This window comes from Musa acuminata, chromosome BXJ3-11 (assembly GCF_036884655.1).
Source record: "Musa acuminata AAA Group cultivar baxijiao chromosome BXJ3-11, Cavendish_Baxijiao_AAA, whole genome shotgun sequence".
In the NCBI taxonomy this organism is placed as follows: Eukaryota; Viridiplantae; Streptophyta; class Magnoliopsida; order Zingiberales; family Musaceae; genus Musa; species Musa acuminata.
The window spans coordinates 28,863,083-28,888,496 of NC_088359.1; the positions used below are offsets into that span (position 1 = coordinate 28,863,083).

At 35.4% G+C, this 25,414-nt stretch overlaps 2 protein-coding genes across 4 annotated transcripts; one reads left to right on the forward strand and one right to left on the reverse strand.

The window, feature by feature from the left end:
* Positions 1-1,214: 1,214 nt before the first annotated feature.
* LOC135652833 (nicotinate phosphoribosyltransferase 2-like) lies at positions 1,215-17,060 on the reverse strand. 2 transcript variants are annotated; one of them, XM_065174114.1, is made up of 15 exons: positions 16,776-17,060; positions 15,633-15,777; positions 14,992-15,111; positions 14,715-14,849; positions 14,566-14,627; positions 13,247-13,322; positions 10,491-10,592; positions 8,858-8,974; positions 6,878-6,936; positions 3,991-4,165; positions 3,477-3,611; positions 3,311-3,409; positions 2,685-2,793; positions 1,678-1,790; positions 1,215-1,600 (listed from the first exon to the last, which is right to left on the reverse strand). In XM_065174114.1, the coding sequence occupies exons 1-15, from the start codon at positions 16,949-16,951 to the stop codon at positions 1,523-1,525; spliced, it is 1,701 nt and encodes a 566-aa protein (XP_065030186.1). In that variant the 5' UTR covers positions 16,952-17,060; the 3' UTR covers positions 1,215-1,522. The 2 variants fall into 2 exon arrangements, with proteins under 2 accessions (XP_065030186.1, XP_065030187.1); XM_065174115.1 differs by having other exon boundaries at positions 15,678-15,777; positions 16,776-17,059.
* A 2,574-nt stretch (positions 17,061-19,634) lies between these two features.
* LOC135652422 (ribonucleoside-diphosphate reductase large subunit-like) lies at positions 19,635-24,862 on the forward strand. 2 transcript variants are annotated; one of them, XM_065173337.1, is made up of 17 exons: positions 19,635-20,087; positions 20,175-20,236; positions 20,308-20,395; positions 20,749-21,012; positions 21,098-21,338; positions 21,418-21,494; positions 22,080-22,250; positions 22,332-22,424; positions 22,500-22,649; positions 22,759-22,845; positions 22,933-23,097; positions 23,186-23,305; positions 23,652-23,854; positions 23,936-24,085; positions 24,166-24,313; positions 24,416-24,499; positions 24,616-24,862. In XM_065173337.1, the coding sequence occupies exons 1-17, from the start codon at positions 19,860-19,862 to the stop codon at positions 24,715-24,717; spliced, it is 2,433 nt and encodes an 810-aa protein (XP_065029409.1). In that variant the 5' UTR covers positions 19,635-19,859; the 3' UTR covers positions 24,718-24,862. The 2 variants fall into 2 exon arrangements, 1 of the variants encoding a protein (XP_065029409.1); XR_010502127.1 differs by lacking the exons at positions 23,936-24,085; positions 24,616-24,862 and having other exon boundaries at positions 24,152-24,313.
* The last annotated feature ends 552 nt before the right edge of the window (positions 24,863-25,414 follow it).

Consider the following 25,414-nt stretch of genomic DNA (forward strand, 5'->3'; position numbering starts at 1 on the left):
CATCTGTTCTGATCTAAACTATAATGAGAGTAATTGATATCATGATTTATCTTACCCATTCGTATCGATTTACCGATCAACGGTTAATATGATACGTATCGAATTATATCGATGTATCGCTAGATACTAAAAAGAAATCTCAAATCATCCATACAACCCAAAACAAAAGTTACTCTAATATTATATTTATCACAACCGAGTCCAAATTAAATAGGTAATGCTTAAGAAAGTAATCATGTACTTGGAAGTAAGTTATAGCTTGTATATGAATTTAAGCTTTTCGATGTGAGATTATCGTATTGAAGCCTACGATACTTCAAATTTTGATGCGATTCCTTCAAATCAGCAGCTGAGCCAAACATAAGCGTTGGGGGCCTGGCGCTGCTGACCAATGGGAGACCGCACTTCTTCTTTCGGTCTCTGGTCCCAGACACAATATCTCATCCTGCACTCGTAAACAATGTTTATTATACCATCCGAGTTGGTATAATATAAACGGTATATATATATATATATATATATATATATCACCCGAGTTTTGATCGATATATCCTAATGTATCATGTGTCAATATATTAATATAAAATAATATATATCATAGCATCAATAAACCGATCAGCTCAAAAGTGAAGGTAAAAGACGAGAGAGAATACGTTAAGAGTTTAATTATACATTAAAGTTTTTGAATAACTACCGATCAGCCAGAAGGAAAACGGAGAACTCTTACTAGCTAATGTTATAAGCTAAAAGCAATGGGTGTAGCTAGTAGATGAAAGATCATATAAAAAAGCGAGGCAAATTAAGCAGTCTCTTCGAGTTGGTTGATTACGAGCTACGAGGATCCGGCACGGCGTGCGTGAGAGGAGCACCGCGGGCACCTCCTCGTTCCATGGTGCTGTGATCAATATGGTTTAACACTCGACATAATTCGAGACGGGGACCCTTCGATACTGGCGAAGGGTCATGTGAGGAGACAAGAATGGCACCGGAAACAACGCTCGGAGCCATAATTGAACGGCCCAGCTCCCACGTGACATCAATTAACCCAAGAGGTGGAAGAACCACCATCACTTGAGCGTGCGAGCCGGGTCACGACCTGCTCAAGTTGACCCGTCCGTTATATTCATGTGCCAGATTTGGGTTCCATGATGAGGACGTCTACACAGGCTTTACATGCGAAGATTCATAGAAGATAAAACAAAATTAATACAAACTTGATAATAAATAGATGATCCTTTTTTCTTTATACTAATATCCTTGCATAAGCATTATATTATTAATATATATTCTTACACGCACTTGAACTCGAGGGCCTGACTTATCAGGCGTGCAACAGTACGCTAAGCATTAGGATATCTTACCGAACGGAGTCTCTTATTCATTATTGCTATCAGAATGGAGATTTTGTTATTGTTGATGTTATTATTATTATTATTATTATTATTATTATTATTATTATTATTATTATAGAAGATGCAGTTTTTTAATGTTCACCGAGATCAGGGCTATTCAATAAACCCATTTATTGCAGCTCACCGACGGGTGCCTCGTTAAGCCAGAGGAAGTGAATGTAGTCATACAGCTTGGCGCTCACGCTTACCTGGTCATGGTGGAGTGTCAATAGTCCAGATTCAATACGATGATAATGCAACAGTGGAAGGGAAAAGCTAAGACAACCTTGTATGGTGTTGGGTTCAATCTCCTCATGTGATCGGGTCTCATTTGCTCTAGTTGCTGCAAACAACGTTCTCTGGATTTCTTCAGTGAAGGCAGCTCTGCTCTTGTTTTGTCTTCCAGAACAAAAGACCAAATCAGTGCATCATTGCATTACTTGTCATTTTTATCATTCTTAATCATTCATGTAAATGAACTGCCAAGGAGAGAGCGAATGCCAAAACAATAATCCAAAAACAAATCATTCAGCCATGAGAGCATTTGGTTAAATATAACTAATAACTGCTCACAAATATTATGCATCATAAACGGATAAAAGTTCCTAGCGTTTACCCAAACAGTAATAACCACTGCATTTCAATTTACTTTAAGGAGATGCAATATATGAAACAAAGTACTGCTTTCTTCTCTTATTTTGTCATGGCAAAGTTAGTCTAAGAGTAAGAAGATTACATTTCAACAAATTACTTAATTAGGAAAAGATATCCACCAAATATATCTCAGCCTAACAAACTAATTCTCTTTCTAACAAAGTTGATATATAGATTTTTGTGTATGTTCATTAAACAAGACGATCTTTTACTTCAGATACAAGATATGAAAAAGAAGAAAGTCGAGATGTAGCCTTTTTAAATGTCCCTTTTCAGGATGAAGTTTGGACCACTGAAGCTTCCCTATCCTCTTATGCAATGGATTGCCCTAACGTTAAATGCAAGTTTTTACCTCAATTGCATACCAAACAGAAGCTTTTAAAGACATGACACTCTGAAGTTCTATTGCAAAGAAATCTCTTGTACTCTTTAAAGGGTTGGCATTGTCTCAAGTCCAATACAAAAGATCCCACTTTTCACAAATCCAAATTAACTTGAAAAAGTGAATCCATGTATATTAGTTGAGCTTTAGAATCAAATATCATTTTAGCTATTTTTTCATGTTGTCTTGCTGTTAACTGTAAATGAAATAGCAGCCACATACTCCATTGTGAACATTGGAGCGTGGGGGGCTTGTACCTGAATTTCCAAGCCAGTAGCACTTGAGCAGCTCCTCCACATGTTGGGGCACAACATATGCCCTCTTAGATTCACTGAATGGATGACGACACAAAATCCTCTCTCCCACCTGTTAAGTGGAAAAAAACAATAGAGTTAATAATGCACATAACCTAGCATTCCCAAAAGTTCAATCAGACAAAGCCTACAGAAGTCAAATTGTATAACAAAGGAATTCGACATTAGAAAGTCACAGATAAGTTGAACTTCTGACAGTAAGTTTTTGCAATTTATGTTCCTGTAGAAAAGCTTATTGTTGTACTAATCTTATGAGATTGTATATGTTCATACTGAGAAACATCATTTAAAAAGCATGAAGCCTCAAAAATATGAAATGTTAGATTTATGTCAATTGACCTAGCATACCAAAAAAATTAACAATACAGCTTCAAAATGAGGAATCCTACAGATGATAGGTTTCTGCCTCACCGAGTTTTTGCAATTTATGATCCTACAGAAAAGCTGATTATAATACTTTCTAGGAGATTCTACAAGTTCATACTGAGAAATATCATGTACCAAAATGAAGCCCAAAGATAAAATGTTAAAGCTCAGCAATTGGGTCAATGCAGAAAGTTAAATGATACCTTTGGTGGAAGTTCATTGTCCCCGGTCATTATATCCACCAACGGGTAGCTTTCCCTTCCATACAGTCTGTAACATCGTTTTTTACATGGTATAGAGACCTAGAAAAAGGAAATGTTGCTGATAAGAAAATCATCACAGAAGTTACGTTTTAGTACACCATGATACCTTTGTAACATCTTCGGAAAGTTTGATTCGAGGTTGATTATTTATCTCAACTAGTTTGAATACACAACCAAGAGCAGCTTGAGCATAGCATGTAACGAGATAAGTACCAATTCCAAAGGCATCTATCTCATGACCCTGCATACAGATTTAGATAGTTTTCATCAATTAGAGCATGGTATAAATGTGGAAGCCGCAAAAGGTTGAGAAGAATACAACCATGTTCAAATATGTTAACTACAAAGACCCTGCAATTGTGATTAAGACCGAAAAAATTGACATGACAAAGTGTGCAGCATGAATACAAAAAAAAAAACAGAACGACAATGATGTAGGTTTAAGATGACAGGAACTTAGGAATTACTCTTGAATAGAAACAAATTGAAATAGAGGATTCAGACATACAACCAAAAGAGCAACACATGGTGATTCAAAAATGAAAGGAATAAGCCCTCTATTTCAGCAGGTTATCCAATGGGCTCTAGCTCAATGGACAAGCTTTTTACAAGATAATCACCTGCTTGTTCAAGGCATCAATGGTTTCCTCATTGAGGTCATTGCTAGCTGTGATACTCATTTTCCCAAAGTCAAGTACACCAAATTCCTCCTCTATTGCACAGAAGAACTTCCGAGCCTCAGTCGACAAATACGCTAGATCTCCAGAATCCAACCTAATTCCTATTGCTTTATACCTGTATCAAAACCTATAATGTCATCAGAAACAATTAGGTTACTGTAATTTTACCAATAAGAGCATAAGGAATATAATCTTGAATGTTAGGATAGAAATATCAACCAAGTATAATTTGCAGATAAAGTGGGAAAAGAATGTAAAATAAGTAAAAGAAAATAAATTAATGACACAAAAAGAATTAATCCATTAAAAATTTGAACTCCATGCAGAGTCTGAACACCTTTTCATGAATTTTGTAATTAGTAACCGGCTATATCCAGAAAAGAGTTAAGAAATAAAGAACTTAAATGTGCCAACATCATCAACTTCCCTAGACAAAGTAAATACAATTCTACGTATGCAACTTATTAATTCTATAACCATGTCTTCACTCCATTTCACCCAGTATTGCATAAGACTTCATGAGTATTAGGTGGAAGTCAACTGTCTTGCTAGTAGATAACTCCAAGAAACTTTCCATATTTATACAACAACCTAACAAAGATCTTTCTGCTTTAATCATCGTTCAAAACAGGCGGACCCTATTCCAAGCTTGACTTGCTCGTCATAGGTGTCCTGTAAGCCAATCACGTGAGTAATGACATGTATGACACGCTACACAGTCTTTTTACTTATTATTATTTATTAATATTTTCTCATTTTATGTTGTATGTTGTATATATTGTGATGTTCATGGATCTGTGCAATGGGAATTGGATCGTGATAAAATCATGATAATAAGACTGATTCGCCTTTAAACATAGACCATAAATAACCCCGATCATAGGTTACTTGAGAGGGATATCAAGATAACATGACAGACTGGTGTGTTGTACTCGTTCATATGATGGTGGTGGCTGGTCTCATAGCTGCTTGTGTGGGGACATTGGGGATACAGTGCAGGTGCTCATTGGAGAATAAGTTCACTGATTGATCCGCTCATGGAATGTTGGATGGTTGATGATACCTCATTGTCAGACAACGATTCTATGGTCATAGTTATGTCTGGTTCTTAAACTTGAGACATCAATGATGTCTTGTATGAGTGCTCCACTCTTTGGTATCGGACTTATATGTCTAGAAGTTCCAGATTTAGCACAACCGGCCATCAGGAGTGGTAGTCAACGTTACGAGGGTAATTGAGTATCGATAGAGGATTATCCGCTCTCGATGTCATGAGAAGAATATTCTATGTGTTCTTACTCAGGCAAATCCCTGGCCAGGGTCATTCAGATTAAGAGAGAAAGAGTTCTCCGGGAAAATCTAATTAGAGCGAGACTCGAGTAGATTTCGTATGGGCCTGACAGCACCATGCCCGGTATACGATTTCTAGGATATTATATAGATAAGCGACTATAGATACATGATAACTAAGAACAGACAAGTCCAATGTATTGGATCTCCTTGTATCGTCTGGGGACTATGGCGTAGTGGCCTAGTACATCCATAGTCGATGAATTAAGTGAATTATTATGAAGATAATAATTCACTGAGTCAGAAGGAGTACTAACATATACGACTCACAACCAGCTCGATATTAGGCCTAGAGGGTCATACACATATGGTAGGTGTTACGACGAATAGAGGTTCAAATATGAGATATTCGTTAGAGCCCCTATCTTATTGGATATCTAGTAAGCCCCTAAATTATTGGATCTTGTGGATAAGATCCAATAAGAGCCAATAAAGGATTATTGGGTAGAGATCCACTAATCCAAGAGACTTAGGTAATTGGATATAGATCCAGTACCCAATATGACAGGATCCATTAGGGTTATGGCAAGAACCTCTATAAATAGGAGGGCCCAAAAGATGGTATGAGCCAATCACCTCTTGGCTGCCCCTCCCATTCGCCTCCCTCTTCTCTCCTCCTCAGCCGACAACCCCAATTGAGGGTATATAAAGTTATAAATAGCAAGAAGGGTCGGCCCGATCACGTGATGCACGTGGAGAGGAAGATTGTGCAGCGATTTTGCCGCATCTACCGTGTGGATCACTACTAGAGAGGACAGTTGACCTCCTTCATCTACTCCTACAGATCTGGGATTTTACAAGGATATACGATCTCGCTAGGTCACAAATCTCACTTGATACGCGTGGTTTTTCGGTTTCGCGTTATATGCACCAATATTCGCACGACGACGAGATACTTATTCTAGGAAATTTGTGCTTTTTGTTTTCTGCTCTTCCGCTGCGCATGTTATGCTCTGATCAGATTTCCCAACATAACTTTCATTAATAATATCTATGTCACCCAATTGCCTACGAGACTCAAGGCATTCTGAATACACAAAGCTGCAATCCTAATGCTTGCTTATGACCGTGTGATTATTTATTTACAACAATTAACAAGCAAACAATCAAATACCAAAAAACTCCATGATGTTCAAAAATAAGATCAAAGCTACAAAATAATACAAAATTCTAGGGAGGTGAAAACTGACATATATAAATCACATGACTCCACATTGCTTTTTAAAATGACTTAAATTGCACCGTGTACTTCACGAATCCAGTAGGTACTTGTAATTGATGCTCGAAAGTAAAAGAATAAGCAAAAAATAAAAAATAAAACCTGCATGTGGAAACTAAAAAATCTCAAACATGGACTAGAAGGATTCAAATTTCAAATTACGAATGAGAATATATAAAGTATAGTATACATATATAAGTGTATGCAGTAGAAAATTGTGAAAAAAAATTATTTGAAACTGGAAGGCTCAAAGCTCACCCCAGATCACTAAGTGCTAAAGCTACTGCACAGAAGTTTGGCACTCCACTCTTCATAACCTGATAAGAAAATACACAAAAATTCAGCTGATTTATTATGATAAGCCAAAAAAATACATCTGATAGATTGGCATCAAAAGTCATTAGCACCAAAAAATGGTGTTGGATACAGTGCCCTCTTAATGAGGATTGTTAAGTTACTCTACAATCACATTAAAAATCAAGTCTACAATCACATGTGTAAACAACAACCATGGTCCACAACCATCAAAAACTGACACAAATGGCTTTGTTTCAAGAATCAACATTCACCAATTATTTTATTCAGTGGACTAGCTTTGGTAATAATGCAGATTTTGAATAATTTGTGCAATGTCCAATCCTGGTCTCCTTTGACAAATTGCTAACATACCATGACCTCTTTTATTAATCATTATACAATGTGGCATTATTATGGCCTCCCAGTTTAAGAGTCATGTGATTTATATCCCTGATATCTACATTTGTTCCGATTCAATAGCACATTGTGTATTGTATGCTCTGGTCCATGACCCGTATGGTCGTCTTTTGAAATGGGCCCCGAAAGATGCCATGAGGAAACGAGGCTTTCGATCTCTATGAGGATGTGGCTCACCAAATCCTAACCAAATCAGGGACTATGTGGCATCACCCCATGTATTTGTTATTAAATCTATCTGTTCTACTCTTATTATCACATTAACACATTTTTCATCTTGCTATGTGATATCTTGATTAAATAAGCCATCCTCCTTGAACACGGTATAAACCATATGATGTTGGAAACCTTGTTACATTCACAGGATGTTCATTAAATAGTCAGCAGAGAAGACACGTATGACACGTTTATGCAGAAAATCTTGAACATCACTATATAACCTAAATTAAATCTTAGAGGTTGCGATTTCATCTACTTCTAAGATATTACTCTTTAGAAGCCATGATATTAAAGCAACAATAGGAAACAACCTTCATGGCTCAGTTTGATGGGAGTCTGAACCTCTGAATTTAATACATTAAAATATTATAAATTATAAAGGCAAATCAACAAATAATCTCATAAAATATTTATGAATACCAGCCTCACTCAAACACAAACAAGTCAGGCATCAGGTTGTAAGGTACTTACGTAGGAACTTTTTAAGGTAAGAAACACCTAAAAAGTACCTAAAAACTTAAGACCTATAAGAATTCAGCAAGTCATTCCAAGAAAACATTCATAAAACCTTGCATCTACTGCCTTGTTGTTCATACATGGAGCGAATCAGCACATGTACCCCTCAATTGCACCTCTCAATAGAATGCAAACTTGCTATGGCTATATTTGCTACAAAATTATACTTTGGAATTTGCATCATATCTACACATTAAAACAGTAGATCCAACCATGTCTGAATAGAGATAAACAAAAAATCAATTGACTCAGATTTAAATGCCGAACCATGCTGTGCTATAGATATATGAAATTTAATAGTCAAACTCAGGCTTTTGGTCAAATACTAAACTCAACCTTTCTAGTCATCCTAATTCCTAGCAATTTTTGACATCATAGAATATTTCACTTTTCTACTTGGCAAGAATGTCAATTTACTTATCATGTTATGTCTTAGATACTACTCCATTTCATCAGCAAAATTGATAAACAAGATAGCATCTTTTCTGCTACTCGGCAGTAATAGAGTTCCTCTTTCAGGAAAGTAAGCTGCACATTAAAAAAATGTCAGAATTTGTGCATTGCTAATGAAGAGTTTGAGATAGATGCCAGGATATATATACAAGCAAGATCAACAACTATTACAGCAATGCATTAAATGTGGAGCTTAATTAAAGCACTTCACAGTACATATAAATAACAGTTGGAAATGATTTGTGAATACAACATGTGGCCAATAACAATAACTAACAAGTAAATTGCTAAGTTATCAGAATAAATTGAAAAAATGACCAATATCAGTTTACTTACATCATATGTATCTACAAGGGCGAGGAAACTATTTGGAAAAGCCAAAGCATATGATGTAAATGCTGCCAGCTCACTTTGATTTGTTTCACCAAAAGTTCCAACAAATGAATTTGCCCACTGAAATAATGAAAGAACAGCTTTGACCACCAAATATTCAAATTCAAAACAAAAGCTGATAGATTAATGATGGGTTATACTCTTCTGTATAAACAGAGAAAGAATCTGCACATCACATAGTTAATTATGGCTAATGCACTAAAAAAAAGAAAGAATAATGAGTATCGATGGATCTTCTCTAGGGAAGAACTTATGAGACTAATATAGATAGTTTTAGTGCAGAGAACAAGCATGTGCAGGTTGCTATGGTTTATTTTCCTCATATAAGCAGTGAGAAAAGTCTCAGTTCCACAAAGATGCAAAGAATTCTAGAGTAAAACAATGGTTTTTAATATTGCCAATAATCTTTCCTGGTACTAAAATCCCATTTTCATAGCTTACCTAGCTGAATCAAAGACTAGAAAGCAGGTATGCCTAAGTTACAATTCAGTTGCATCCCTTGGGGTTCTTGAGAATGTATATTAGAAGATCATACATTGCATATTAGTGGGACAATGTAGTCACTGAAATAAGTGCCCAGAAATGGTTACTTGATGTCCAACACAAGGTAGAGAGTGGGTGCAAGGTTCAGTGGTTCAGTTCATGCTCCAAAAATTAATCCCTGTTCAAGACTAACATAAATAGAGTCACTTGCAGGCATGGCTTTCCTGCTGCACCAGCTTTACTCCACATGAAATTGGCAATAAGTAGAGTAGTAGACTAAGAAAGAAACAACCTGCACCAAATGATTAGTCTGAATGAAAGGTGCAATATACCTAGAGTGCTTGTTAGAGGTCTGTGCAGCTAATTATAAACTGTAAAAATAAATTATTTCATATATAATTTTTTTTGTTAGTGCAGAATCTCTGTTTCAGGTTTCATCCTTTTCTTTCCGGTGCCATTCCTTTTGATCTTCAAGTACAATTCAGATTTGCCCTAGGTTAACTATCACTTTTAATTAAACCATAGAAAGCAAAATTCTTAAAAAACAAAAAAAAGAAATCTTTTTTTTTGTTTTTTAAGACATGCATAAATGCAGTCGCATAAGGAGCAGAAAAAAATATCATCAAACACACTGGAAAACTCTGTTTATTTCTTTTCGTTTAGCAAAGGATGCCAGTCAATCCTATTTCTAAAGATCATGAAACAAGTATTACAAGGAGATCTCGCATTTGGTCATTTATTTTCATTGAATATCAGCAATGTTGGATGTTATAACTGTTTGTAACCTTCCAGTACACCAATAAAACAGCAAACAAGGACTATATACATATTATTTTAATATGCAACTGGTAAGACTAAGTCCAGGAAGCAGATGATCTGAAGATAATAAGAAGACACCTTCATCAACAAATTGTTAATAAATACTTGACACGCAGTAAGCAAGATATTGTTTAAGATTCAGCAAGTAACATGTCAAATTTGAACAGGCAATATCATTTGTGTTGATGACATATAGTGAAAGTGTGAAACCATGAGCTTTTGACATACAATTTGCAAACAAAAATGCCAATTATAACCAAAAAAGTCAAACCACCTGAATTTTACTAAGCCAAGTCTGAACCAGAGAAACAAAATCTTGACAGGTGCTTGAGCCATCTCGTCTGCGAAGTGCTTTGTCAGTGATCTCATCAGGACCCTAAAAGACCACAAGTTAGAATAACTGATACAACGACTGATACTAATTAACATGAAAAAATACTTATAGCAATGAGGAATAAAGAAGAAAGAAGATAAAACATATAGAATAAAAAGGAATTATAAGGAATGACTTGTAGAACAGAGAATTTACTCTGAAAAGGATAAGTGTATTTCTGATATATTCTCAGTTACACCAAGGTAAAGCTAATTTGTAACCAAAACTCTGAACTGTAGCTCTTCGTCAACCACTAAACAAGTAAGCTTGCACCAACTAATAGAATATTTTTGCAAACTTGTGTACCTCAAACTACGAGTATATTCAAAGGCTTGAGGCACAATGAGGCATTAAAACTCCTGAAGCCTGGATGCAAGGCACAAGGTGAGGAGTGCACCTCATTTCAGCGAGACAATTCATGTAATTTTCTTTTGTATAAACAGGACTATCTTTTTCACCTCCTTTGATAGCTCTCCCTCGGTTGCTGGAAGCTCATTGGCAATCAAATGAGCGGCAAATCAGTCACTATTTGGAGATGAATTTACCATGGATCTATTCAGGTTCACTCCTATCCATCCTATATTACGAGTACCAATTTACTCAAGCTGCTTCATAATGTAACAAACAGCAAATTGTATATAAATTTCCTCTCAACAAGGTCCATAAGCTTAAAATAACTCACATAGGAAGTTACATATGAATTCAGTTACATCTTGACATGTAATTGACTCTACTGTCGTTGTTGCCCATGCATGATGATTTATGATATATTCCCTATGCATTTTGTCCACACTTGGATTTATGCGATCTTTCACTAAGTTAAAGAAGAGTGTCAAGAACCCAGAAGTCCCAAATGAATCCTTCACCACTTAATTGAAATTCTTCCATGGGAAATTCTCAGCAATCCATTTTTTCCTATAACAGTCAATATTTTAAATCCATTCCATCAGTTTCCTAAAAGGAAGATTGCTCAGCAGCTGACCATGGCTGACCAAGACTATATTTTTCATCAATTCCAGATACATAACAACCATCTATGTCTCGTCCTATCACTCTGACAACTGATCCTTACCCCAATGCCCCCACCAGCCCTATATGTAATCCTTTGGATTGCCATTCACCCTGAAGCATGAATTCTAGCATGCTTAAACCTTAAACTAGCAGCAAACTTGGATGTGTTCAAAAAAATACCATCAAAATTAACATTCTACCATTGCAATCCACTTCGCTTTTCAACTTAATATTCATATTGCCTTGCTATTTGTCAAAGCAAATCTTGTGTATTAGTCCTCATCTAAGCATCATCCTTAATTATTAATGGCAAGGATCCTTTCCGGTGCAAGCATTGATTTAAACTCTTAGCTTAGATCACATGATTGCAATTTCTCTTCAATCCTCACCAAATGGACTGTCCAATCATAGGGCATTAAAATAAAACATGGTCTGTTAGATGTTACCTGAACTTTAGAAAACGAAACTCAACCCTTGAGATTTAATATAATCTCATGAGATAGTCAACAGTGCTTGACCCCTGAAGCTTTTTGAAGACTTAAACCCAAGCAGTGTAGGGCCCCTGACATGTTTGCTAGCAAATGTCCCTATGACTAAGATCATGATGTTAATGTTCATACGTGATATGACCACTCCAACATCGTCATAGAAGCTCAGCAGATGTTAAAAACGAAAACTGAACCAATTTTGCTCTGAACACATGTTAGTATGTTACAACCCTTCATCAATCACCTCAGTGATCTGATGAACTAAAACTTGGATCTATAATGCAACCTTAAGAATGTCCTCTCCTGATTATCCATCTTATCCATCCCATAATTCAAGACCATCCTCAAATCATCTTCAAGGTCAAGAAACCCATGAAAGGCTTCTGCCAAGACTGGAAAATAATTGCATCCTAATGGTAGTTATCAATTCCATTTACAAAAGACCCTAATAAATTAGAAATAATTATATAGTCAGTTATGGATAGAACTAAGCAATAGATTTCGCATCTAGTCATGGGCATGCTGGAAATCATATTCTATTATCAGACAATCATCACCAATACCACCTTCAACTCATAAACCATAATACCTCTACAGCATTGATTGTCCATGTAAAATTGCCAGTTACTGCTCCTCCACGAACAACAGTAAAATGCTTGTTCAAGACTACAATTAACCACTCATATATATATATATATATATGAAAATAGTTGAAAAGATTAGAGCTTGATGTCATATAGTTTTAACTTTTAACTACAAATGAAAAGATTTTGCCTCTCTCACAGAAAGCAAGATTTATGTTGCTGATGTATCCTGAACTAGAGCATTACAAATTTATTTATATTAAAAACAAAGAATTTCTACTTAATACTGATTAAGAAAATTCCACCTGAATAATCATTTCCCATGATACAAACTGTGTTTTCAAGGTATAAAGTAGAAAAGTGTATTTAGCGTGTATTTAGCGTCAAGGGTATATAATAACATTGATAAAAATGGCTGTTAGGTGGACATTAATATGTGGGAGTGTGTTTCAATTTTTTGGAGAACTTTTAGGAGCGAGATGAATCAGAAGGCATGGGAATTCTATAAACAAATAACACAGGGACTTGTATGTGAAAATATTAAAAAAAAACATATCGTTTCACATTCACTAACCATGTACGAACTAACAAAGGCATGTGAATGAGTTCCTCGAAGTGGTATGCCAAACAACCTTCCAGCCGCAACATTACTGTCATGAGCTAAAGTAATTTCATTATAAAATTCATTAAATGTAAATGATCATTCCTAAAAAGTGAAATTTAAAATGTCATAATGTTTTTAACATATGCCAATTACATAAACAAGCATAAAGGCACCATGCTGTTCTTTCCGAACTAAGTAATCATCTGCATGTTAATACATAGTATGAAAACAATAGGAACCGTTATCTAAGTCAACTGGATGAAATAAATATGACAAAGGAACATAACCTTATTAAAGGTTTGCAAAATTCAGATCCAGAAAAGGCAGAGGTGAAATGGTACTTTGTCAAGCACAATTACAGCTATTTCCTTTATGAGACCACTAAAATCTTTTGCCACAATTATCAACCTAAAAATAAAATCTCAAAGGTTGACAAACTGTCAGAGATCCAATTTAGCTCTTGTGCCATATCTTTTATATCATCCTTTAGACACCTATTCTCCCCTTAGTAGAAAATGACCTAATACCTGGGCCTGGGGTTCCATCCAGAACAGACCAAGACCAACATTATTCAGGCACAGGACTACAAGGACATGCTACAGTCAAGCAAGGCCACCCTGCTAGAGCTTATGCACCATATGAAAAAGCGTTTTTTATTGCCATATGAAGAGATTATACATTATCCACCATAATATAAAGTGTGTGAGATGTGTTATCTCATATATGATAAGTTTCTTCGTCAAATGTAAGCTTTATAAAAGATATTTCAAGCAATTCATCACTATGATGTATTTTCTTGAACTCATTTCCAAAAAAGATATTTGAGTTGATTAAATTTGTTAGATCTTAACAGTCAACGCAAACATACTTACCCCTGAAAGTAGGGAGGTTGTTTCTGTCGCTCAAAGTTTGTTCAACCAAGTCCAAAGGAGCACTATTACCATGGTACCAAATCTCACTCTCTAATCTTATCTAGGAGAATTAGTCTGTTAAATTACTTAGCTAAAAGAATTGACATCTAAATTGAGAGATTAAGCTTGAGATTCTTTATAAACAAGTAGACATATTATCGTAGTGCAGAGCATTTGCCTTCTACATTTACAATCACCATTGACTCACTAGGGCAGGTAAGACTGCATCATACTGAGGCTAGCAATAAGAATTCAGCTTAGAACAAACTGATCATCCAGAGATCAGAATGAAACATCAGATAATTTTCACTCAAAATTATTAAATATCTAAATGATGAGACCACTAGGATACAAAATTCACTGTTTAACATAATAAACCTTGTTGCATCAAATCCTCCCATGTAACAGCATCTCGAGGCACTTATTCCTCCATCAGGCCCCTAAGCATCATATCAAAAAAAAAAAAGAAATTATGAAGATGCAAAATCCACACAATGAACAACAATGAGAAGGAAAACAAAACCGACTTGTGCTCGTCGAAGTCCAAATTCAAGTAATGTTTTTGATTTTCCTGAGACCAATCTGTGCCTTGCAGCATTTGTGGTAACTAAAGAGGCATAATTAACAAGATTTATAAATGGTGTTTCAAGCAGCTGAACCACCTGGAAATTCAGATGTCATGCAAAATATTAAAGGAGCAATTTGATGCCGTCATACCTAGAATAAATAATTTTGAACAAACAACTAATGTACAAAAAATAGTTAATATCTACATATTTCACATAATTATTCAACAGCACTTACAGCAACTGGTCCTTCAATCCTCATCAAGGGAATCTTAGGAAACACAACAGAACCCTCAGGAATTGCATAAACTTCAACATCTTTACAGTCGATTGCCTTGAGATATTCAAAGAACCCATCCTACAAAATGAAAGCATAAACTGTAAGTTGGCATAAAGAATAACAAATAACAAGCAAAGTGTGTGGCACAATGGAACCAAAACCCAGTTAAACATACAAAACTCTGCTTGTTATTACCATTACACCAAACAGAATAATCACAGTGAAGTTGTTCACAGATGTCACAAGACAATATATTAATATGGAAAAGAAAAGTACAACATGTGTTTTGGAGCATTAAGAAATTATTTTTCTGATATTCTATATCACATGAGAATTGTCATAATGCCATGTTTTTGTATAAAGTGTCGCCATATTACTCTATCGTTCATTTTTAACTACCATCTCTTTCATTATAAACTAGCTCTAAGGCCTTTCAATAAAGTTCCTTCATGAAAAGAACATAGATCAGTTAGACGATCAGAAGACCTAGTGATTCCCGATTATTAGCCATATGCTTAATTTAGAGGATGAATTAATTTAAAGGGAGATGGTTTAATTGGCCAGCCAATCATATGGAAAACTTCCTAAAAGCAAATTACCAAACATGTGGGCATGACAGATCGCAGGAAAGAAATATCATCCACCTCAAATTTGAAATTAGCAATAAACCGTATACATTCTTCGAGACCACCAAATACAGTATATTCACCACCAAAGGGGTTTTTCCGGAAGTACAGATCAAACCTGCAAAATTTGCAAATAATGTGATCATATGACAAAACCTTAATAACCCTGAAATCTGTGAGAAGAATTTCAACTCACATGGTGAACGCATAACACAACAAATCATTGCAGAAGACTCTTACAGGAAACCTCCGATGACATGTATGATTGGAAAATTGGAGATACCAAAGAAGTTGCAGTTAATCAACTTAATATGCATTTTCAATGTCAGGGAAGTAATCGTTCCCACCCCACCAATTCAATATACATTTCAGATACAAGTCCTCTGGCAGAGAAAATAAGCCACTAAATAGTATCAAACAGAAGTTACTCAAACCCTGTTATTTAAATTGCTTGCCGAGCAACCATGAACTCACGTAAAAATTACAGGTGTGTCCTAGTGCTACCATGACTTTTGTTATCCTCCACGACATACACATCTGCATGTATCTTTATGTGAATGGTATTTTCCTACAATTTTGTAAAGGTAACCAAACTAAACTATGATCCAGTTTGCCACTGAAAATAAAATATCATCACAAGGTTTTCAGACTTTATGCTCAAATAGAGCATATGACATGCAGAGACCACTCTCATGTACCACATGGCATGCAATGACTTACGCTCACTATTTTAAGTATTGCAAAGCACCAACCTAGAAAAGTAATTCAGCGATTATGCAAACATTATAGAAAACCAAATGAACTTATCAAAACACATATGATATGCAGGCCAGTTTTCGATTTCAGTAAATTGATTTCCAACAACATCCAGCCTTCCTAAATGGCTCTTCCACGACAGTAAGCCGATTCTCAAAGCACAAATATCCAAACCCCACATTTGGAGAAGTTGATCTGGTCCACCTAGGTCTATTTGTACGCAATTCCAAGTTCCAACCCACTATATTTTGAATCTGTTATAACCCTTCACAGCTCAATAGGTTGATCAAAAAGGTTCAAGATAAACAACCGATCAACTTCGAGAGAGCAAGAACGAATCGGGATAGAGGGAAAGCTCACACTGCTCGATCTTGGTGCTTGCCGGCCTTCCAGTAGGCGTAGGTCATGGTGAACTGGTAGAGGTCGGTGAGGAGAGGGGTGACCATCGGATTCGTCGGCCGCGGCGGGACCGCTCGCCCCCGCTCGCCTCCCGCTTCACCAGCCCTCGGTCCGGTGGCGGTTTGCATCGAGTCCATCGAGCCCTCTCCCGCTTCCAGGGTTCCGATTCTTATGATGAGGAGGAGAAGGGGAGTGAAGCGAAGAACAAGCGCGCGTGGTAGTGACGGAGAACCATAATATAGTGCGGTTGGAGTTCGGCCGGTCGTTTTTTGGGAGACGGCGATGGGACAAATAATTGCCCCGCGGTTTACCCATCAAAGCTCTTAAACCGATGGAATGAACCGCCGGTTCGATGAATAAACCGATTCATATTTCCTTCAATTATAATTAAATATTTTACAAAATAATAATTGAGTAACTATTTTTTTATTTCATCATAAAAATTTAAGATAAAATGGTTATATTTTATGATATTGTAGTTGTAGAAGAATTATATTACACACGATATTAGTGTCAATACGAAAATATATCGACTTAGTTTCTAAAAGTTTCTAAAATCCATAAAAATAAAAAAAAACAAATGGAATAAGTACTTATATTATATTTTCACTCTATGTTAATGTCTACTATGAGTTTTACAAATTGTATAGTGTTACAAATTTTATAATCGAGTGTGATCAGTTTATTTATAAGTACAATGCTAAAAGGCTAACCTAATTCGACTCAATATTTTAATATAGTAGGCAAATATGATATAAAAATATATTATTTTGATTTTTTTTCTCTATTTTTAGACTATTTTAATAATTTTTAATCTAATTTGAGTAGATTCACATTTAAATCATATATATCATGTAATAATCCTAAAAAATGTCATACTTATCCTTTTGACATGTCTTGGATGTGGATAAACCAATTATGAGCAATTATCCTAAATAAAATACTCACCATAATTTTAGTTTCTTCTCTGTTTAATGAATGTATTAATTGAAATATTATCAATTACAATAATATAGGAAAATATTCACATTAAAGTGCTACTTGTCTGGTAAAGAAGATTATTTGAAAAAAACTATAAATTTTGATTAGAAAGGAAAAAATATAAGTTGATATTTGTATGTTTCAAATCAAATATTATTATGAATGTCACTTTCTATTACTTGATGGAATGATTTTGATGTTTCAACTTATATTATCCATAATGTGTATGAAATTATTTTAACTCAAAAATTAAAGAACAATTAAGGTTGGTTATAAAATTTTGAATGATGATGTATATAACATTAATGTGAATTTTGAATTAGCAACTATTCTATAATAAAATATTAGCATGAAAGTTTCATAAACTTCCTGATATTATATATAGACTTATATTTATAGATTACTCCATATTTTTTATTTTATAGAGTGATATCTTTATCACCGTTATAGATAAGTTCTTGAAATTTGACTATCTATATCTTATTTATATAAGATCCTAAGCTATTGATACATTTAAGTAAGCATAATTTAAGTTAAAAAATAATTAGATTAAAACATGAAAATTATTAAATCCAATAAGAATGGTAAATTTTATGGTAAACATAATGATTTAATCATAATTCTATTTTTTTACTATATTTTTTTAAATATGATATTTATACATCTTACTATGGATGCCACAATAGAATAATATTGTTGAAGTATGAAATTCTACTCTTATGAATATGATTAGGAGTATAATAAATTATTCTTCTAAGCTCAAATCGGGGTGAAACTTTAAGGTTAGTTCTATATATTTTGAACAAAGATAATAATAAGTTAGTTTCATCAATTCCTTTTTAGGGTTAGATTGATAGTAAATTTAACTTGAGATATTTATATATTTATGATTGTCTTATAGAGGCAAGAGTATTTCATCCACAAAACAACTTGGATTCAATGACTAATTTTTATTATTTTATTATTTATCTAAAAAATTATGCTAGTAAAAAATAATTGAAGATAGTAATACAAAATTCAATGATGAATTGATAATATAAAAATATCAAAATTTAATCCTCATATTAAGGAGATACAAGTTACACTCCATTATCATTTTATATTAATAAGTTGTTTCTTAAATCATTAAATAATTTGATGAACATAAATAATAAAATAATATTAATAAACTATATCACACTTATATTACCACTATGATTGATATATATATATATATATATATATATATATATATATATATATATATATACCGAGTAAGGTTAGATGACATTGATCGACATCACATTTGACTATATATGCAATGAGCATCAAGGGATTCTCACATAAACGTTAACTACATTAACAATAAACAAAGAGGTGTCAAATATTGAGCTGAATTGATGATGATATCGACAAAAAAAACAAAATAAAATTTTATGTGGAAGAAAAAAATTGATAATAATAATAATAATAATAATATTATTATTATTATTATTATTAATAAAATTATCAAGATCAAGAGAATTGTCAATAATAAAAAAAAAGAACTTTGAATAATAAACTTAAATATTATGAATCACCTTTGACCCTCCATTAATTGTTGGTTTTATCCATCTTCAACCAACATAGTACTAAATATAATAATATTCTAGGCATAAATCAAAATATGAAATAGTATTCAAATTATATTTGAACACCTATTTCATCATATCAAATCGATCAAACTTAGCTTAACGTAGTTTAAGCGGATCCGGATCCAATTTTAAGAAACATCATTCTCGATCCGATCCGCTCTCGATATTAAAAGGTTTCCATCTCCATCACCTCGAGAGGCCACGCACTCAGCGCACCCCTCCTCAAAACCCGCGCCATCAGAGCTCAAACCACACAATATGCTAAAGTGGGACGCCTCGATTGGCGCCAGAATTGCCTATCAGCCGTCCCGGACAAGACATCCACCACCACTAAGCCCTAAATCTTTAAATCCGCGATCGACCGCCGCCCTCGTTCTTCGCAGCCCCATCCACCGCCCCCGGACGCTTCCAATCCAACCGTTCGACGGAACTCCCCACAGAAGGATTGGACATGTACGTGGTGAAGCGCGACGGCCGGCACGAGGCCGTCCACTTCGACAAGATCACGGCGCGGCTTAAGAAGCTGAGCTACGGGCTCAGCCAGGAGCACTGTGACCCCGTGCTTGTCGCCCAGAAGGTGTGCGCCGGTGTCTACAAGGGCGTCACCACCAGTCAACTCGACGAGCTCGCCGCGGAGACCGCCGCCGCCATGACCTCCAACCACCCCGACTACGCCTCGGTAATCCCTGCCTCGTGCTCATCGTCGCTTTATTATATCTGTTCTCGTTCGGCAAAGCTGAAATCGTTTTCCCCCATTTTCTCCTAGCTTGCTGCGAGGATTGCGGTTTCCAATTTGCACAAGAACACAAAGAAGTCATTTTCGGAAACGTAAACGATCATCATCTATTCAGTTATTAGTTTTGTCTGTGGCCATGTTTTCTGATGATGGTGGTGTGCAGGGTTAAGCTGATGTATCATCATGTCAATGAGAGATCTGGACAGGAGGCACCCTTGATCGCCGATGATGTTTACGAGATAATTATGAAGGTAAATGATTTGCTACCAAGCAAGAAACGATATCAAATGTTTGTTTTCTGGACCAAAGATCTTATTCTGCGACTATGTTGCTCATAGAATTGTTGTCTACTGATGTATTAGTCAATGCATTGTGGTTAAATGTCAACTATTCTTAGTTGATCGAGTCTTATGATACTTGATTAGAATGACACATTATGTAACTAAAACAATCTGTCCTTCGTCATTTAGTGCTTATATTTTGCATTTCCCTTCCCTCTCATGTTAGACATGTTTGCTTAGGGTTATGGTTAGTTGACATACTTGAATTTCTATGTATTATTAAAATGTAAGATTATATTAACTCACCCAATCGAACATTTCAGAATGCTGCTCGTCTGGACAGTGAGATAATTTATGATCGAGACTTTGACTATGATTATTTTGGATTTAAAACTCTTGAGAGGTCGTATCTCTTAAAAGTTTGTGGCAAGGTAGTGGAGAGGCCACAACACATGTTGATGAGAGTAGCTGTTGGAATCCACAAAGATGACATTGACTCTGTCATTGGAACATACCATCTGTTGTCTCAGCGGTGGTTCACTCATGCTTCACCCACCTTGTTCAATGCAGGCACCCCCAAGCCTCAGGTACCAAAATGCTAGACTTGTTCTTTTGTTTTGCAAATTACCATTAATTCTTCAGTTTGCTTATTTATTTATTGGGTTTTGTCAGTTAAGCAGTTGTTTCCTCGTATGCATGAAAGAAGATAGCATTGAGGGAATATATGATACTCTGAAGGAGTGTGCTATAATAAGCAAGTCAGCTGGAGGAATTGGCGTTTCTGTTCACAACATCCGTGCAACAGGAAGTTATATCCGTGGTACAAATGGAACATCCAATGGTATTGTTCCCATGCTAAGGGTGTTCAATGATACTGCTCGTTATGTTGATCAAGGAGGTGGCAAAAGAAAGGGTAATTTGGTTAGAATTCACTTACTGTTATTCTCATGTTATCAATTCCAAAAGTTGTGTTGCTGATCTTCATCTTATAGGTGCATTTGCTGTATATTTGGAGCCTTGGCATGCTGATATATATGAATTTCTTGAGCTTAGAAAGAACCATGGAAAGGTATGCTTCTTTAATTTCTAATTTTCTATGAAGCCTCGACATCTTATGTTAAAATATTATTATTTTTAATTATGCCTAGTTAATTAGTTACTTACTATTCGTCATGAATGATGATATATTACTAGCTATTTAACATTGTCGAACTTTGTCATGTACCATGTTGTATATATTCCTTTTTTGTTGTTGCATCCATGCCCTATTGTTTTCTACTTTTATAGCTCCTGATTATTTGACATTTGTATTGTATTGGTAATGTGCATCTGCATCCGTACTTCTCATGGCTGTTGCTTATTCTTTAAGAGGGGAAAAAACTAAAACTCTTTGTTCTCATCCAAAGTAAGAAGTGCATAAATAATACCTTAGACAAGGTCATATGTGATCTTGAATCAAACGAACAAAGGAAAAAGTATAGAAGTCACTATGTGAAACATGTTATTCAATCCATTACAATAACTAGTTTTATTGGTAAGGTTCTTACTTGGTTGCAAATAGCTAAAAAACAATCAAACACCTTTTTGAATGAATAATTATTGGAGAGTTACTTATTTTTATCTTGTGGAGTCCAATTCTTAAGTTCTTTTGCAGGAAGAGCATAGAGCTAGGGATTTGTTTTATGCCCTTTGGATTCCAGATCTCTTCATGGAAAGAGTGCAGAGTAATGGACAATGGTCTTTGTTTTGCCCTAATGAAGCTCCAGGGCTAGCTGATTGTTGGGGAGATGATTTTGAGAAACTCTACCTTAAGTACGAGAAAGAAGTGAGTCTATCCTGCAAATATCAAATTCTTGAACAATTTCAATTAATATTATTAGTCATTTCTTCCATTGTTGAACTTTAGGGCAAGGCGAAGAAGGTTGTTACAGCACAGAATCTTTGGTTTGAGGTCCTCAAATCTCAAATTGAAACTGGAACACCATATATGCTTTTCAAGGTACTGGATCAAATTATCATGATCTTTAAAAAGAATTTTCTGAATCATGATGTTGTCGCTTTTATACACATGTAGGATACTTGCAATAGAAAAAGTAATCAACAGAATCTTGGCACAATTAAGTCTTCAAACCTATGCACAGAGATTATTGAGTACACTAGTCCAACGGAAACAGCTGTGTGCAACTTGGCATCCATTGCTTTATCTCGGTTTGTCAGAGAGAAGGTGTGTTCTCATGGATCCTTGCTCAATAGTTCTAGTAATGAATTCTAGTTTTTGGTATCAGATCACTCCGTGGAATACATTTCTTGTTTTTCTAATGAGTTGCTCTCAGGGGGTTCCGATAGAATCACATCCATCCAAGCTGGTTGGCAGTAGTGGGTCGGCAAACAGATACTTTGACTTTGACAAGCTTGGTGAGGTAGGATCTATTTTTAAGACTTTCATGAAATATATACATCCACAGTCCAGAGTATGCCTAAAGAAACATCTATACTTCTATTTGCAGGTAAGTGCTATAATAACAGCAAACCTCAACAAAATAATTGACGTGAACTACTACCCAATTGAAACTGCAAGGAGATCGAATCTCCGTCATAGGCCAATTGGAATTGGGGTTCAGGGTTTGGCTGACACTTTCATCTTACTTGGCATGCCCTTTGATTCGCCCGAGGTAATTGTTGACATCCAAGTGATTTTTTTCTTTTTTCTTTTAGTTTTTTGATGTGAATCTTTTTGTTAATTATTAACGCTTTCTGCAGGCTCAGCAGCTGAACAAGACAATATTTGAGACCATATACTACCATGCTCTTAGAGCTTCTTGTGAAATTGCTAGGAAAGATGGTTTTTATGAGACTTATCAAGGAAGTCCAGTGAGCAAGGTTTGGGTTCATTAGCTAATGCTCTTTTGTATTCCTTCATTTGCTTCAAGGTGCAAGCTTTCTGTTAAAAACTTGTTCAAAGCATCATAGCCAATATCTGTATGCAACTACATTTTGCATTTCTTGTTTGCAAGCAGGGCTAATATGTGCATGTTATAGTACTATAGTTTACATAGGAGGAATGCATGTTCAGATATGGTTAATCGGGATTCTCTTGGAAAGGAATGTTCTTTTAGCTGTATCAAGCTATACTTATCACTTGAGGGATATGTTTTGACAGAAGGTTTATATCATGGTAATCATTTTCTTGAACTCTTGGAAGATTTCTAATTGAATATTTGCCCAGGGAATTCTCCAACCTGACATGTGGAACATTACTCCATCAGACCGATGGGATTGGTCTGCATTAAGGGAAATGATATCTAAAAATGGTGTCAGGAACTCTCTTCTTATTGCTCCTATGCCTACTGCATCAACTAGTCAAATTCTTGGGAACAATGAATGTTTTGAGCCATACACATCTAACATTTACAGTCGCAGGGTCCTAAGGTATGCTTTAAACATATTATTTTTTGTTCATTTTTGAAAGCATCAGTCAGTATGTATGTATGATAACTACAATTTTTTCAGTGGAGAATTTGTTGTTGTGAACAAACATCTCCTACATGACTTGACTGAGATGGGTCTGTGGTCACCTACACTCAAAAACAAGATAATTTATGATGATGGTTCCATTCTCAAGATTCCTGAAATTCCAGATAATTTGAAAGCAATATACAAGTGAGATAACACAAGCAAATTATTTCTTCATATTGTCTAAAATTCTTTTCTGTATATGTTAATTAGACTTTTGACCTTAGAACCGTATGGGAGATTAAGCAAAGGACTCTAGTTGACATGGCTGTTGATCGTGGGTGCTACATAGATCAGAGTCAGAGTCTTAACATCCATATGGACCAACCCAATTTCGGAAAGTTAACGTCATTGCACTTCTATGCATGGTCTAAGGTGACATCTTTTAACTCTCAACTAAATATCTTAATTTGCTCATTTAAAACTATTTATTTAGTATGATGAATAGGAACTTGTGTGGGCTAAATTAAAATGTAGGGTTTAAAGACTGGAATGTACTATTTGCGTACACGTGCTGCCGCCGATGCAATCAAGTTCACAGTTGACACCTCTTTGCTCCAGGTTAGAGTTCCTCATGAATTACATCAAGTTGCAAATCACATGTTTCTTTGATTATCAACTTATTTCTGGTATGTTAGTGTATTGGCCTTGAATTTCCATATATGGATGGGATGCAGAAAACTAATAAACCGGTAGAGGATGATGATGTGGAAGCCAAACTGGCACAAGTTGCTTGTTCCCTAGAAAATGGTGAAGCGTGCATGGCGTGTGGAAGTTAGGACGTATCATATTTCAGCCGAAGGGATACTCTTAGTTGGTGATTCAATCATCGATTGAATGATGAAAAGTACCGATGGTCGGTTATCTTCAGACTGGAGCTCTCCTGGCCTCCTTTTTGAAGCTCTTTTGGCCTCCTTTTATATTTGCTTGATAGAAGAAGAGCTTGCGATTTTAGGTCTTTTGCTATTTACTTATGGCCACTATCTACACTTAATGCTTTGTGTAAGTAGCTCTGTATCAACATGATATAATATTGGTGCATGTCATGGAGTTGCTCTCCCTCTTTCTAAACTTGTGTGATCAACAATCATAAGTTATCTTGTATTGGTGTTTTGTGGAATTCCCCAAGATCTGTAATCTTGGGTTTCTGGGTTTACTTTCATCAGTAAATCTTCATGGATATGATAAATCATTTGAACAAACGATCATTGATGGCTTCAACATGAGATTTTTTTTACTCCAATGCTACCATTCCTCCTAGTTGGGACCTCTCTAATGCTATTCCTATTAAAGATTTCAGACCTATTATTTTTGTAATATTTTATACAAAATTCTTGCAAAACTTTGTTCAATAAACTTAAATTTCATATGCCAAGGACATGATTAGCATCTTTATTGTTAATGGGCATGACATGCACATCACGTCTTATTTTAAATGCAAGCATCATCTCATCCTTGTAGGCTTAACCTAGAAAA

Bases quoted from the DNA above. Each gene is read 5' to 3' on its own strand.
- LOC135652833 (XM_065174114.1), bottom strand. From the start codon at position 16,951: ATGGACTCGATGCAAACCGCCACCGGACCGAGGGCTGGTGAAGCGGGA. The intron at 14,850-14,991 runs GTAAGTGCTGTT...CTGAATTTCCAG, and splicing joins GGATTGAAGGACCAGTTGCT to GTGGTTCAGCTGCTTGAAAC. The intron at 14,628-14,714 runs GTCGGTTTTGTT...TATGATGCTTAG, and splicing joins TTGGACTTCGACGAGCACAA to GGGCCTGATGGAGGAATAAG.
- LOC135652422 (XM_065173337.1), top strand. From the start codon at position 19,860: ATGTACGTGGTGAAGCGCGACGGCCGGCACGAGGCCGTCCACTTCGAC. The intron at 20,088-20,174 runs GTAATCCCTGCC...ATTTTCTCCTAG, and splicing joins ACCACCCCGACTACGCCTCG to CTTGCTGCGAGGATTGCGGT. The intron at 24,314-24,415 runs GTGACATCTTTT...ATTAAAATGTAG, and splicing joins ACTTCTATGCATGGTCTAAG to GGTTTAAAGACTGGAATGTA.